Consider the following 16,299-nt stretch of genomic DNA (forward strand, 5'->3'; position numbering starts at 1 on the left):
GAAGATTCCCAGGGAACACGAAGGTGGTGGTGGTGTGGTTGGCAGCATTAAAAACACACCGAAACTACAGCATAATTCTACAGAGAATTCTGCAGAACTCCTCTGCTATGAGGAAAATCGTCTATCAGAGTTAAGCATTTCTTTTTTCATGGCCATGAAACAGGACTGAAACAGCTCCCCATTTCACAGACTTGTTAACCTTCTGTCTTGATGAAAATTAACAGCTACAGTTTCTTCTAAATAAATTCTGTAATTTTTACTGGATAAAGCATTCCTCTATTCCTGTCAAAGAGTTGTGCAGCACAGCTGTTTTTAACAAATTCCTATTTTTACTCCCCGACATTTGACTATCATTATGTATATGAGTTTCTTCAGCCTGCGAAGCATATTTTAACAAGAAATATTAATGTCCCTCCACATTTACCATCTTTTATCCCTATTCAGCAAGAATAGGTGTTATACAAAACAGAAAACATCTGCTTACTTGTATTATAATTTCTTTTGAACTCTTTGGATTGGAGACACAAAGTTGATAGCAGAGGTTAACGATGAATGAACAAAGCAGAACCATGTTCATTTGTAAGTATGTTTCAAAGGGAAAAAAGTCACTAAAATTCTGTATTTTAAAAAACCATAAAAAGGAATCATGAGGGAGCTTTTTATTAAGATATGTTGAGTGGCTAAATTAATATCTTCAGTTTTGCAATCCTTATGTTGATTTGCTGCTAACACAGAGGCTACAATAAGGTCAGGGCATTTTCTTCTTTCCTTGCTTCTAAATATCCTACCTCTCTTGGACTTTGAGGTTGTATTGTCCATCTTTAATTTTTATGTCAATGTGTTGCATTATCAAGATGTTATCAGTGTTCTCCTTGGTAATTTTAACCATGGAATGTGGAAGCTTTGTTTCCTCTCTTTGCTTTCAAGGGCTGTGTGTGAAGTGCAGTGATTGCACTGTCACAGCACGGACTCTGCTGGAAACAAACACTCCAAGGAAATGCTCCTCAAAGGCCTCACTAAATGCCCTTTGCTTAGCTCAAAGACACAAAATCTGCATTAAAATATAGTTAGTGAGATTTCTTGTTAGAGACACAGGCAGTTTCAAATAAACCAAGTGGACTCATCAGGTTTATTGAGCAGTTAAGTGTTAATGTTGGAGCCCTGCTATGATCAGCTGCCATCAGCAGCAAAGCAAGTCCTACAAACATCATGGCTCTTTCCTTGGTGTTTTCTTCTACTGTGCCAGTTATAGGATGACAGAAAGAACAACATTTTTTGAAGCTGTGACACAGATTTGGCAATCTGCTGCATTCTGACACAAATTAAGAGTCAGGAGTCATACAATGATCCCTACACAAATGCCTTCCACAGAAATAGCCCCACTGTATCAAAAATCACAAGATTTCAGAGGGAAGACAGCAAACAAAACAAGAATTGTCCTCTTCCAACTTCGGAATAATTCACAGCATTGCACTGTTGAAATCTTTCTGTAGTTTAGCAGATGTGAACAAAAATATAAAATAAAATTGAGGAGGAAGTACCTTACATTTTTTCCCCAAAGCTAGACATATTTTAATTATGAATCCTTTCATGGAAAGCTGGATAGTTCAATATCCAAGCAGATTATTTAACTGTTTATATTCTTTAAAACATACAAATCATACTTTAGTAGTCTAGTCTCCTAATTCTCATACAATTACTCAGATCCCATATATAGACATAACAAATGTTATTCCATTCACAGGAGAGAGCAACACAAGGTAAAGCACCTGCTTTATTTATAGAACTTCTGACATACATTTTTTTCCCACTGCTGTGGATATATTCGAGTAGTGGAGTAGGTCAGGGCAGTGCTGACTGGTAATGGGGCTGATGGTGAAATATTCTTGTGATCTTCACTAAAAAAGAGAATCAAGGAGCTAATTTTAGAAACAGATGACAAGAGCTCCACCCCAGCAGAATCTATAATCTGTGATATTTGACCCTTAGTAAAAAAAAAGAGAATGTGTACAAAGAAAATCTTTAATATTGGTTCTAAGGAGATAAAATTTTTTGCCTTTATAGTTTTCAAAGAGCTTTCTATCACAACTCCTATTTCCCTTTATTGCCACTGTTTTTCTTTACATGAGCTACTACTGAGGAGGAGAGGCAAAGGTTCTCTTTCTATTTCTAAATAGTTCTTTGGTGTATGATTAGTATGTGACATGAATAAAGCCTTCCTTGTTAGAGAAAGGCCTGCTTTCTTTTAAAGTATTAGGTGAGGGCCAGACTTTATAACATCTCCCCTTATAGAGGACACATCTTCTGGGACACTGGGTTTGGAACATCAGTCAAGATAACCAGATAAAAGAACAACTATTGAAAAAGTGTGATTGTTCTTCCTGGTGTTTCACAGGAACAAAGCTTTTTTGAATGAGAGGATTTGAAGTCCAGCAGACCATACAGAATTAGCTAGCCATGCCCTTTGCCTGGAAACAGCATTTTAGCTGGACCAGTGGTTGCTTCTTACTATTATTTAGAGAGAATTTTAATTTGATGCATCAAGGTTTTACGTAGAGCTTTAAGCACTGTGAGGACAAGCATTGAGATGGTGCTGCTTGGCAGCAAGGCAGGGCAGCAAGAAGTGCTGTTTTCAAAGCAGCAGAAAACAGGGAAGATGCTGCTAAGTCCTGTTCCATCTCACTATCCCATCCTATTATCCTATCTAAACCAAGCTCTTCAGGAAGCCTCAGTGTTGCTCACCTTGACTGAAGTAACAAATCTGAGGGACGTAAAAGCATTTCTGAAACACAATCCTCAAGTTAGTGTTGCTGACATGCACAGATGCAGGTGAACATTTGCCAGGCACCTTATACAGTGAGGTTAAATTAACTTCTTATCGTAAGAACCTCCATGAAACAGTTGATCTGGAAGTCAGGTGACTGAATTAAACCAGCATGATGCTGACCCACCACAGCACTGCCCAGAAGCACCAGCACCTCTCCTTGGTCACACAAAGCTCCTGTCTGTTCACATCAGGATGAATTACCCAATTAACATCATCATTAACAGTGGAATTGAAGTTAGAGAATCAAAAAACCCCAAGCTAACTATTTTTGCAGGATGAAATGAAAACAACAAGACCTGACATGCACTTAGAAGTATTGCTAGTAGAGATGTGTTTTCTGTACAGATCTGCACCACTTTTATTGTACAAGTATTTGTGGTGATTTTTAGTGCAATTGCAGAAAATCAGCCCCATTGTGCTCGGAGCCCCACAAATACACAGTAAAATTTCTCTCTCTATTCCAGGGCATTTACCATCTAATGCCAACTGAAATGTGGGAATGAATATGTACAAACAACCAAGACAGTGTGAGACCAGGCTGAGAATTATGAAAGGGATACGTGAGACAGGAGCTTCGGGAATTGCTGACATCAGTAACACAAAGAGTTAACTCTGAAAACATTTAAGAACAATTAGAATGTCATTTGGATTAATAAGAAAAGTACTGAATCACACAGCATTATGAATAAAGCACAACCCACACAAAATCCTGCCACTGACTAGAAAACAGGAGCGTTATTTATTGACACTGAACACAAAGGTGAGAATCTCAACCTCTGGCGTAATATAAATCCAAAAGTATCATCATAAATACTCTGCCTTGGTCTCTTCAGCGCAAACCAGACAAATATATTTTATGTTTCAGAATGTGTACATAATATCAGCGACCAGTAGGTTTCAAGAAATACTGGTGTTACACTTGCTGGGTCAAGAGCAAGCACAAGGACACCAGCCTTGTGTTCCCCTGCACAAGGGTTTTGGAGCCTTCCCCTGACCTTAATGCAGCAGAGTCCAGGTTTGAACAGTAACCAGAAAATAAAAGGATCACAATGCCAATTATACAACCTCAAAAAAATTACAGAAACAGCAGCTTATTAACAACATGCTGCTTTTCCAGAAGGCTAAAAGATATTTGAAGAGTAAAGCCAAAAATATCTCCTCTATTCAGGAATATACAGATACACAACAGTTCTAGTTGTTCCTAATGCATACTTCAAGACTGGATCCTATTTTCCCACCAAAAATCCAGTAAAAAGGAAAATGTCAGATTAAAGGATGACCACATCTCTACCCAAACAAGGACTACAATCACTAGATTTATTGACTCAGCAAATGCTGTGACTTTAAGTGCACTGTCAGTCAGGAATCTGCTTTGTTCAATAAATACAATTTTACCATTTAATTTCTAAGGAAGGCTGGTAGCTGCAGACAGTCATTAAATATATTTTTCATTAATCACAGTGGAAATCAAGTAATAAATTATTATGCTTCAAATCAAATTATAATCATGCAATTTTTCACATGGCTTAAATGGTATAAAAGAGACAATTTTTTTTTCTATATTTCCGTTTTTAAAACAGGAACTCAGTGCTAACAAACACCTTAATATTTCATATTGCTAAAAGCTCCTCCTGGAGCCACTGATTAGCTTGATTTGAAAAAAAAAAAAAAAGAAAGAAGAAGAAGATAAATTACATCACCTGTGTTTTCCTACTCTTAAAAGAAGAAAGAAGAGAAAGTTTGAGACAAAGTAAGAGAGACAGAAGGACATGGAAAGACCTGTTTTGTGGCTCATAAGTAACAAACACAAACATCTTATGAAATTTATCTTACTGTGTGGGTGGCCAAATAAAAATGAGAAGCAAAGAAAGGCATATTCTCAAGAGATGGCCACTGCTTCCCTCCGATGGGAGCCTGGCCAGAGTGGGGTGACTTTGCCACCCCAAATTCCTGCTGCCTCCTGACATTTGTGCCCCATCTTCACACTTGTCATCTGCAAAGCCGGTGGACAAGATAAGGCATTGCTTTGCTGGCAGAGGTCTGCTTCCCAGTGATAAACTCCTATCTCATCCATAACTAGATTTAAGATACGCAGGATACACTCGTCTTCAAAGCTGTCACCAGAAGGGAGCTCTATCAATGACTTCAGCTTTCATATGCTCCAGATAAACGGCCCGTTTTAATCTGTGCCCTTTGTGACTTTCTGAGCTATCGTAACCATCAAAGCCCTAATACACTCCCAGATACAGAGTGCTCCAAATTAGATTCCACTTACCCAGCCAAACTTCAGGGCCTCTATTTACTGCAAATATGACAGCTAGTCAGATCTAAAAGGAGTTTGAAAAACTAGAGGGAAGAAATTTGCTCACTATCCACCTCTGCCCCACCAGCCTGCTCGCTAGAGCAATATATTTTAAAACTTTCATAAACCTCAAACAGAAAAAAAATAGGATTATCCATTACCATGTCAGCTTAAGTGATAACATAAATATATATCACAGAACATCTGCCACTAAATCACTGTTTATAGATGTCAGATCTCATTTATTATTAAAAGAAACCCCAAAACAAACACTTTAAAGCCTTCCTTATTATTTCACAAGAAGTGACTGATTTCTCAACTGTTAGGTGGAGTTATTCTTTGTAATCATTTTAAACAGAGTAACTTCTATTATAAACTTTAGTCAAGAATTACATTAAGTAGTATTCACAAACACGTGAATTACTTCATCCCAGTGTGTAGTCTAGAAAACCCAGCATATTTTCCCCATTGATCTTTCCTCATCAATCCCTATTGATTTTGCATGAAAGAATATGGTGCATCTCAGAAAACTTGCTTTTATCTTACTTTTCTTCAAACAGTAGAAAACTGTAGATCAAGGCTTTATGTTCTGATACCAGCAGTAAAATAGCTAAAATTTACTTTGAGAAGAATTTATAGAGTGCTTTTTATACAGAGATTTTAAAACTCAGAGTCTGTGTTTACAGTGCTCTGTCTGACTGAGAGGGGCCAACCAGGATTATTCTTTGCTTTTGCATTTTTTAATTTAATTAGCTTTGTCCATTTTTCCCTCTTTGTGTCAGCTGATTTAATAACTCTTAAGTTAGGCACTCAGGGAAAAAATTAATAAATCACAGAATTATTTCTGAATATGCAATCTGTATCCTCTCAGGTACAAGTGAAAATCTGCTTGCAAAAGCCACTCATCTGTATCATTGTAAATTGACCTCTTCAGTCTGACCTCTTCCTCCCTCTCCACTCATGAACAAATCCAGAATACCATAATGTTTTGTTTTATAGGAGTTTCTACTGGCTTGTTTCACTATATGTGCCTATGACTAGACAGTTATTTTAGAAACAGAGAGCAAAACCCTCTGGAAAATCCACACAGTTCTCAGCCCTGTGACATTCAATGCCCTCAAACATGTGCCACGCAGACATAAAGCTGCACCTCTGAAGGAAATATACTCTAAAATGTGAGCGTTGAGCACATCCTGATTTTGATCTCTGCCAGTTCCCCCATCTTTTAAATCACACAGCAACTTAATGATTGCTGTGGTGGTTTACAGAGACGTGATTCATGGGCACACACGCAGGAGGTCACTGCAAAGGTTGGCACTTCACAAAGTGGTACAGTACCGTGCTCAGCCATTACATTCTCCCACCTACGTACAAGCTAATTTGATTAAAGGTAGAAGATCAATCAAACTCTATTGCCTCAGAAAGATTAATTACCTCAGCACTTTCTGACTTAATTATTAGTGTTCAGCCATGGGGTTAGAAAAACCCAATACAGCAGAAGTAAAGGGGCCCAACGGGCAGATTTGGTAGACTGGGATGTGTTTTAGCCAAGATTTGTTATCTTTAACTAATGACAGCATCTTTCTTTTTTATTCAAATTAGACCTAAGTGCTATAGTGTGTTTATAACTCGGCAACAAGCAGATTAAAATATTACTGTTACATTTCAACCTTACTGTGGAACTAAAAGTGCACAAGACAAGAATCAAAATATGAAAACACCATTAAAAAAAAATTCTATCTGTTGGCAATCCAGTTTTTGGACAGGGAACTAGAAAATTAAAACTTTGTAGTTTTATTTTTTCTTGTGTCCCAGCATGAGGTCTGAAGTCCAGCTGCCAGAGCATCCTATTGATGATGTTTAAAGAGTATATTTCAGCGACTGCAGAGTTTCTGATTATCAGACAAGACAGCGTGGCAGAAAACGCAGGCGTTTTCCCCAAGGACAGCAAGCTTCCTGTCTACAGCTGTCTGTCAGTGTGCAGCACTGACCTTGTCCACTCCACTGTGGCATCAGGGAGATTTATGGGACCCCCAAGTTGTCACCAAGGTGAGATGCTGACGTTGCTGGGCATGGTGGGGCCAGCACTGCTTCCCATCACGGCAGTGTCCGGCAGTCTCTGGGCCAAGCTCCCCAAACAGGTGAGGTACCAGGGCACCAACCCTGTGTCCAGATGGGGGCTGCAGCTGGAGCCACAGCCTAACACAGAGCTGAGACTCAGCAAACACATTCACCCCAGATTTCATATTCCCAGTGTAGAAAAGTGACCTGTTGCATCACACACTGGATTTGCTGTTGTTACAAAGAGCAATTTATTTGCCCTCTCATAAATTTGTCAAGCTTCTTTTTATAACCAATTTGCATTATCATGGCCTGCTTCTATACTTCCTCACATTGATGTTGCTTGCAACCCCCAAATTTCCAGGCTTGGCTGGTGTACAGACAGCACCTGCTCATTTCCCTGTGAACCAACCCAGGGCTTCATTTTGGCACCCACTCTCTGCTATTATGTGAGAGCCCTAATCCCCAGTCAGCCTTTACCTTGCAGTTTAAACAAGCCAATATTAATTCCTTTTTCTGTATATAGGCATTCCATTCCCCTGTTATTAATAATATTTCTTTACACCTGTTTCTCATGTGAGTTCACCTTTCTTTAGTGTGGGAAGCCAACATTACTCATGAGAGGCCCATTATAGTATCAGCAATGCCTTGGGTTTATTTCTTTTCTTCTTTTTTTTCCCTGTATTAGGAGTAACCCAAGATTTTTTTCACAATCACATTAGGTATTGGTGATTTATAGTTTATCTTTTCAAAACTCAGTTTATTTTTTTTATTTATGTCGTTTTCAGCTGGTGATTTATATAGTAGTTCCATACACCAGGTCCTATGAGAATGACTCTCAACTATTAGATTTCATCCCACTGCTATTACTTCAAATCCTTAGCAAAATCCAATTCTTGTGTCATGCACACCTCCTCCTCTATTTTCAGCAATGCCTGGCTTTGAGCTACTAGAATATTTCATTGACATACTCCTGCTTTTTTAATGGCAAACTCATTAATGAATATAATGATGGAGGTTTTTCCATTCTTGTATCATTCTGTGTCTTTTCATTCTTGATTACTACTGCTCCACCCTAATGTGGTGTAATAATAGTTATTAGTTCTTAAATAGATATAGATTAACTATACATGTAGTCCCCAATATTAAAAATACATGTCATGGATGTGAAATAATAGAGTTAAACTAGTTCTACTCTTGGGAAACCTATGATACCATTTACTGCATTATGTTTATATATATCCTAGTTTCTTTCTCATAAATGTTTTCCAGTACTGAAGCTTGACTGACACTTTATTTTTTCTTGACACCTTGTGTCTTAGAATTACAGAAAATAAAGAAAACATTATCAGTTTTGATATCCTGGGAGGAAGATTATCTCATCTCCTCCACATGATAGTGCTGAACTTGCTTTGACTTTTAGTGCCATTATCATCATTCTTCATCAGTCCATCTTTGTGCTCATCAACATCATACTTATCAAAAATTAAGGCAAGGTGAAACTGTTCCTTTAATTTTGGGGAAGAAATATATGCTATCTTTAATCATGAACAGATGTCATCCTTATTGCAAACCTCCTTCTTATGTGGTTAAATACCATAGACTGCAGTCTTAATTCTTCTTAAGACTAATTCTCTAGCAGCCTGATGATCACTTAAAGCCAGCATAAGCTTTGCCCCAGCTACTCCTTCACTCATTTGCTGTCCACAAGTAGTGCCTCATGTAACAAATGGAATTGGAGAATCCATGTATTTAAAATTCACTTTTCCCCCTCCCTAGGGGTTGAACCCAGATGAATTCTTCTACCCAGTTCACCTAAATAGCTCTTCAAATGCATGTGCTGCCACAAGAGAAGGTGTGATTGGGAGATAAAAACAAGCAGTCGTACACATTTAGCAACAACAACTTGATTTGACTACAAAATTACATGGCTCTCCTTTTGGCCATACTTAGCTCCACGCCTTCAGATTTTCGATGAAACTTTCTTGGCTCATTAGTCACTAATTAATCTTAAATATTCTTTATGAAAACACCCTTTTCCTTAAGACACCAGTTTCCTCCAATCTGAAACCCTGAGACCTCAGTGTGATTTGCCTCATTAACTAGTCCTTCAATTTTCAGCTAGCTTTGTTTATACTTCCATTGTCTTTATATAGAATGATTACTATTATTTAATTTCAGATTACTTTCAGGTTTTCTGGCTTCCTCACCCCCACCATCCCCAAGCTGCAATCATTCCTCTAGCTCTGACCAATTTCTTGGCTGAACTGGGCATATTCTACCTTCTCCAAATAAAAGAGAAACAATTTTATTTTCTAAAGGAAAGAATATAGTTTTGATAAGGCAACAAAAACAGGTGAAGCATGAAAATCTGTTATTAATATGTTACACGTGTATTAAATAACCCAGTATAACTGGGGTTTACATGTACCTTTTAGCCTCTTTGATCAGCATCACTGCTAACAGCCACTAAGAGGGTACAACTGAGAGAGAGTTTGCCAGGGAAGAGCAAATTTGTTACTCTTTGTCTATGTTTATAGTGTGTTTTGTATTTAAATGTAACACGGGAGAAAAAGAGGATAAAAAAAAGGGTGTTTTGGTTAAAATCCTTTACATAGGGAGTTATTGAAGCATCCTTATCAGTTTGAGCAATTTATGAGCAGAAAATAAATGAATACCACGTACAAGAGTGCTGTTACTTAAGGGTAAGGTTCTCTACAAACCTGCACACATTTTTATAATCCTGTTTACTTAGTGTGACAGTTTATTGGCATCTCTTCCTTATGATGCATCTACCACACTGCACATTATGCTTTTCTGAGGAGGCAACTAAAGTAAGAGAAGACAAATCATTTTAAATAGACTATTGCTAATTTTAATTAGCACAGTGAATTAATTTCAAAGGTTTACATATGAATTGCTCATAGCTTTCTAACCACTATAACCTTACAGTTATTCTTTCCCCCTTGCTTCAATCCTGTATTGGATGTGAATTTGTAAAGCTTCCTCTCACCAGTATTTCTCAGGTTTTGTTATTATGTTATGCTCATCTTTTTCAGTGTTTTGCAATAAATGCTTTGCTATTGCCAGTAAATGGAAAGTTTCCAAAGGACAATAATTTCCAATATTAGAGAAACAAACAGCACCAAAGAACTGTAGTCAGGAAAAACAAGAGGGAGAAAACACTTTTGAATATATCTCTGTGTGATGTCGCATCTGTCATCAGCTTTCATAAGGTACTGAATGTCTCACTTGGCTCTACATGTTATTGATGTCGTTTCATCCCAAATCTGTCTCCTTGTTAAGCAAAGTTGAACTAAATCATCATCAGGTGACTAACCAGGCTCAATGTTCTAGACAATGTTTCAGATTAAGACAGGTCAGATATCAAAGATCTTGAGAGAGAATGGAGGCCATGCTTATTCCATTTCAGGAACTCAGATTATCTGACTGTATATTCCTTTCTCTTTTCATGTTAATAACACTTTGGTCCATGAAAGAAGACTAGAAAGATTTCAAATGTATCATGGCACTCCAAATGAAATGAAAAAAAACATAACGATCGAAAATCTAGCAGTATGTTTGTAGAGGAAACTGCCAATTCAGGACTATTTTCACTATCTCACTGTTGACTAAATTTGTCATGCATGCAAAAGGGAACCGAATGAACCTCAGACTGAGCACTTGCATAGATCAGCACAAAGATATTTTGGTTGCTTTTACCTAGACCAAGGTACTTTGCATGTTGAACACAAATATGTTGTGGGTCTTCCCCTTCTTTTTTACTTAGAGCAGACAACAGAAACTATTTACATCTCCTTTTTTTTCCCTGCCACTAGATGCTGCCATTAATATGAGGATAAAACACTAAAAGGGCCACAAACGACGCTTTCTGCGCTGTAACCATCACACCACATTACATCAATTAAAGTGTTTCAATAAGATACGAGTTAAAAGGGATAAAAAAAAAAACCTTTACATGACATAAATGCTAATTAAACTGTGATTTCAAGTTTAAAACTGAACTGTCAGGTAATTAGACAGGTGATTAAACTTTCTTCAACTTCACACCTGGAAAGACTGAGATGTGTGCTCAGTCTCCACGCAGTGATATGTGCCAATGACGTTCACATGCCAGAGCTGTGCTACTTTTGGGGCAACATTCTAGAAGAGTCATGATCCATACTTCTGAAACTGCAGAAACTGGGCTCAAAAAGCACTGGCAAATCCCAAACCTGAGCCTCTTTGTAAATGGCAAGACAGGATCCCCACACCTGTTCTAACAACTCCTCATACACCAGGTCCTGTCACACATTCTCTGCAGGAAAGGATCCAGATACTGATTTCATGTACATTGTGCTCACTTCAGTAAAGAATAAATATCAGAGTTACAAACAAGGGAGAGCTGGAAAGCAAGTCCAGATCATGAGTATGCATAGCAAAAGCAGAAAACACACTACATAACTTGATATTTTCTTTCTTTGGGGGTATATTTGTAGCCCTTTAAAGCTGCATTCTGTGAAGAATCCAGTTTGACTGTCTAGAATATTTTTAAGGGTATATTTCAGCCTCAAATTTGTAAACACAAACAAAAGCAAGGGATGAATAATGTTTTCAACACAACATCCAGAACCTCTGATGGTTCTTGTCAGCTGTCTATCAGCTTGGGAAAAAAATAATACTCAAGAAAACATCTCACTTTGCAAATTTTAAAAAGTCTGAAACTGAGGATTTAGTTTATGAACTAAAATAAAAAGAGAATGGATCTTCCCCATGCAAAAAGCCCCTCAGACTCCAGCCTTGGGCAGAACAAGGCAAAGGCAGGGGGTGATTTCTGAGAGCCAGGCTGGATGTGTCAGAGCCAGCTGCAAGTCAGAGGGAACGCTCTCTGTTGAATGCTGTCTTGGCCACTGCAGAGTGTAACTACCTTCTCACACAGCTAATTCAAGTGCATAGCACTTACTAATTCATTCCTCATGATACACTAAAGCAGCTGAAATACACCTTTTGGGCCAAGTTCTGCCCAGAACAGATGTATTTCCAAATCGCTTATTAAGCTGTTAACAAGGCCTTAGAGGCTTAGAGACATTCAGGTGTCTCTTTATCAATGGCACAGTTCAATTTAATCCAGATAAGGAGCCTCTGGACAATTAACAGTTGACTAAAGTTCAGTGGAATCTCCAACTGGCTATCACATCACAGGAAGCAATGCCAGTATCCACAGCTCTAGTGTAGTCTGGAGCTCACACTGATTTTGCTCAACTTTTTGACATCACAAGAAGGCAGCCACGATGGCAGAAGTAAGATGACAAACTCTTTTGAGATTATTACTACACACCATCGCTGCTTTCAAAGGACAAATCAAGAAACCTTTACTTCGGGAGACTGCAGACTCTTCACAGACCTACTCATCATTCATGAGTTCTCCCTATTTAACTACAGCAAGTTGTAGTGTTGGAGAGGGAAACAGGTTAAAAAAAGTGAACTCCCTCAGCACAGTATTTATGACTGTAAGAGCAACAGCATTAACCTCATCAGAAAGCTCCTCTGTGTATAGCACAGCAGATCTATAAAAACATCGGGTCATCCATAAGCCCTTAACATCTCGAAGTGTTTTATTTCCAATGGTCAGACTTCACGTTTTTAGAAATATAGGGTTTCTTCAGTCACATTAAAACCAATGTTTGTTTTTAATAATTACCTGGTTAAAAAAAAAAAAAAAAAAGCCCCGCTTCCAACACTCGAATGATTTATCAACTGAGATGAGCAGAGTTCATCACTTACTGGACTCGGGGTCCGAGTTGCCGTCTCCCTCCGTCCGGCTGTTGGGGGAAGCCTGCTCATAGTACTCCTCCTGGGGGAAGCCGAGGGGCAGAGGGTGGGATGTGCTGGCCCCACTCGTGGGTTCGTGGTCTCCAAGGCCACTGTCACTGCAGCTTTCCTGGGAGCCATCTGGGAGGTGAAACGTGACACGGCGCTGAGGCTACAAGGAAGGAACAAAATTATATGGTTTCCACTACAGTATCAGTAATTGCTTAATGCAGCCAATTTAGGAAATGTATTATTTCAGTTATCTGCTGGGGATGCATTACCGAGAGTTGTGCACAATTTCAGGCTTCCATGAGCAGGCAGCCTGCTTTCAAACCTGCTTCACCTGACAGCACTGCTTGCTGCTGTTTTTTAAAAATGTAAGCCCTGATGCAAAATGAAAGACACCTCAAACTAAAGAGATTCTGTCAGACTTCACAAGTCTTTGGATGCCTTTTGTATATTGACTTGGAGATTTCAATCATTATTTGAGGCTCAATTTATTTCCCTGCTCAGTTTTCTAGTTTTCAAAAAACATGTTCTTTCCCATTAAAAGCTGTTCCACACTTTTGGGCCTAAAAAACATGACACATTTATAATGCTGTTGGATTCTTCTACAGCAGAGAAAGAACAAACAATAAGAAGTCGTATGAATTGAAAAAATTTTAATAGATTTCACACATCCGTTAAGCTAATGATTGAAAGGTAGATTCCATTACTCTCCTTCAGACATTTTACTACAACTCCTTTGAATTTTGTTATACTGCAGACCTGTACCTTAAGTGTAAAAGGCTGGAAGCTGGGAAACAGTGAGCTGAGGAAGGAAAGCATCACAGCCCAGCTGCAGAAGGAAGGGCCAGGTGAATTGAAGCACCTGATGCACCAGGCACAGGACAGTGTTTTCATTACCTAAGTGACTCTGCATGATTTAGGAACTGAATAATTTAAATGTAAATCTGTCCCAGTATTAAAAGAAAACATGAAAAAATAAATAAGCAGCTTTCCTTATTTTGATGCATCTGTTTTCCATGTTTTGGAAACACAAAAAATTAAGATTGAAAAAACCAAACAAAACAAAAACCCAGTTTAAAATATTATTAGCGTCTTGTTACTCAAAATTCCATTTGAAAGGCAATGTAAATCTTTCCAGACCCAGAACTTCTGGGATTAGTAAAGCTGGAGATCAGATTTTTGATGCAATTATGCAAAAAAGTATGTAGTGTTTATAATAGAGCAGATGTTTTCAGAGGTCTCTAGATATTTGGTTCCTATAGGGCAATGGTGTTGAAAACATTCAATTATATTAAGTTTTTGCTAAAAAGTTCAGATCCTCTACTTTCCAAAATCTCTTTTTGTCACTGTGACATTATTCCACATGCCCACAGACAGCTGCTGTACAGCGTGTACAGCCAAGAACACGGCAGCATCAGCTCTACCTATGCAATTCCTGACAGATGTGAGTGACAGCTCTTCTTAAAAGCTACCAGTAAGACACTCAGGGCTTTCCCAGAAAACCTGTTTTAGTGCTTCACCACTGCTAATGGGGAGGTTTTCTTTTAATGTTGAACCTGCCTCTTTCTTGTTACAAAATAAATCACTTCTTCATTCCCATCCATCATGGTCTGCTTATTCCCACTCATCTTGCTGGCATTTAGCACTTTAGTCTGCTTCAGAATAAACAGGCCTTATTATTTCAATCTGTCCTGTGCTTCTGATATGTTGTCCTGCCCCCCTGCACACACACACAGAGCTCTCTCTGTGCGCTGCTCAGAACTCGTTATGCAGCTTCAGCCAAGATCCTTAAAGCACAGAGTATTGCAGAAGGATCATTTCACACCTCCTGCAGGCTCCACCACTGCTTTGCCTTCTCCAAGGCAGTGGAACACATTTTCCTTGCCAACCACCATAATGCCCAGGTCCTTTTTATTGACCATTTTCCTCGTTGTTCCCTTTTTGGTTATTGCCATTGATTGCTGGAGCCTACGAGTGGCACTTTGCATTCATTCTTCCTGCCATTCTGTTTTTCCAGATGATTTCATCTGTTTTCATCAAGTATACTTTGCCTTCCAGTCCTGCTTTCCTGTTTATCAAATTTGCAGATTTTACACTCTCCCTCATTTGGCAGATCTTTAACAGAAATTGGAACAGATCAAGCCAAGACATCAGTTGAGCTCTGAAAACCTGAATACAGAATGACTTCCCATTACACAAGATCGAAAGGGGACACCCCTTCTGTGAGTGCTGGGGGAGCCTGACAGCACACGGGAAAAAAATTCAGATGGTGAAAGGTTCCCAGCTAACATGCCCACAGACCCCAAGCGTTTTTGGTGTCACCAGAAGAATCTTACTGAACTCTCCAGTGAGCTGCCTACAGCTGCCCCAGGGCTCTGGAAGGCTGGCTGGGACAGTGGTCCTGCTCCTCCTGCTGTCTTTTCCCACTACAGATGGGTGGAGATACATGAAGTGTCTCTGCACAGTCAAAAAAACAGATGGATCCACAGAAATTACTGATATGTAATTCTACTATTTCACTCATCAGCTGCCTCTCAGAGCCCTATTCACACCAGCAGTGTCAATCAACTCTTTTCTGAAAGTCCAAATAACTAAAGTTTTGTCAAATTGATCCAGTGAAAACATTCCAGCAATGCTTCTGATGTACTCCCTGCATTCAAAACCGTACCGAGCTTGCACAGCCAAGATACGTGGAAATGGAATACACTATTTCTTTGATGTGAAGTGAGTTTGGTATTCACAGTATCTATGAAAAAATCCACTTTCATTGCATGAGCTGTTTGTAAAAACTGTATTTTGTGAAGTTTGCATTGCCTTTGTGCTGTTTTGTGTTGGGCCTGTGATATTTGATACCCACACTACTTTTTATCTTCTCCTCTCCAAGCTACCAGTGAATCTTAAGAATAAAGTATTTTAAAGCCTTTTGTAGCCCAAGTTTTAGCATTACATACCAATATTAGCTTTTGCACACGACTGGAAATACAATGGTTAATACTATGTGCAACTGGGATTCACTATATGTAAAAAAAGAATATTTATTTTCATGGTTTGTTGTCAAAATACAGCAGAAGTTTTTAACCAGATGACAGTAAAGGAGACCAGAAAGTCACCAACCTTTTTTTTTTTTTTAACTGCCTAGCCCAGTGAGAAAAAACAATATCTCAAACAAAATTGAAAATGTCACTAACTAACACTCATGTTCAGTAAAAAATTGTAAATATTTGGTTGCATAAACTGAAATGTTATTAGTTGAAAGGATAAAACCCATACGATTTAAAATCAACTGGCA

The 16,299-nt window shown here is 38.6% G+C and overlaps 1 protein-coding gene across 4 annotated transcripts in view; it reads right to left on the minus strand.

Annotated features, from left to right (window-relative positions):
* PCDH11X (protocadherin 11 X-linked) overlaps positions 1 to 16,299 on the minus strand; it is a 455,646-nt gene that overhangs the window by 112,374 nt on the left and 326,973 nt on the right. For 3 of the 4 annotated variants that reach the window (XM_064670115.1, XM_064670112.1, XM_064670114.1), the window contains one exon: positions 12,975 to 13,173. The exons of the other annotated variant lie outside the window; for it this stretch is intronic. In XM_064670115.1, the coding sequence (XP_064526185.1) occupies positions 12,975 to 13,173 (199 nt within the window). The remainder of the gene's footprint in view (positions 1 to 12,974; positions 13,174 to 16,299) is intronic. 4 annotated transcript variants of the gene reach the window in all.

Source organism: Pseudopipra pipra, chromosome 13 (assembly GCF_036250125.1).
Source record: "Pseudopipra pipra isolate bDixPip1 chromosome 13, bDixPip1.hap1, whole genome shotgun sequence".
NCBI lineage: Eukaryota > Metazoa > Chordata > Aves > Passeriformes > Pipridae > Pseudopipra > Pseudopipra pipra.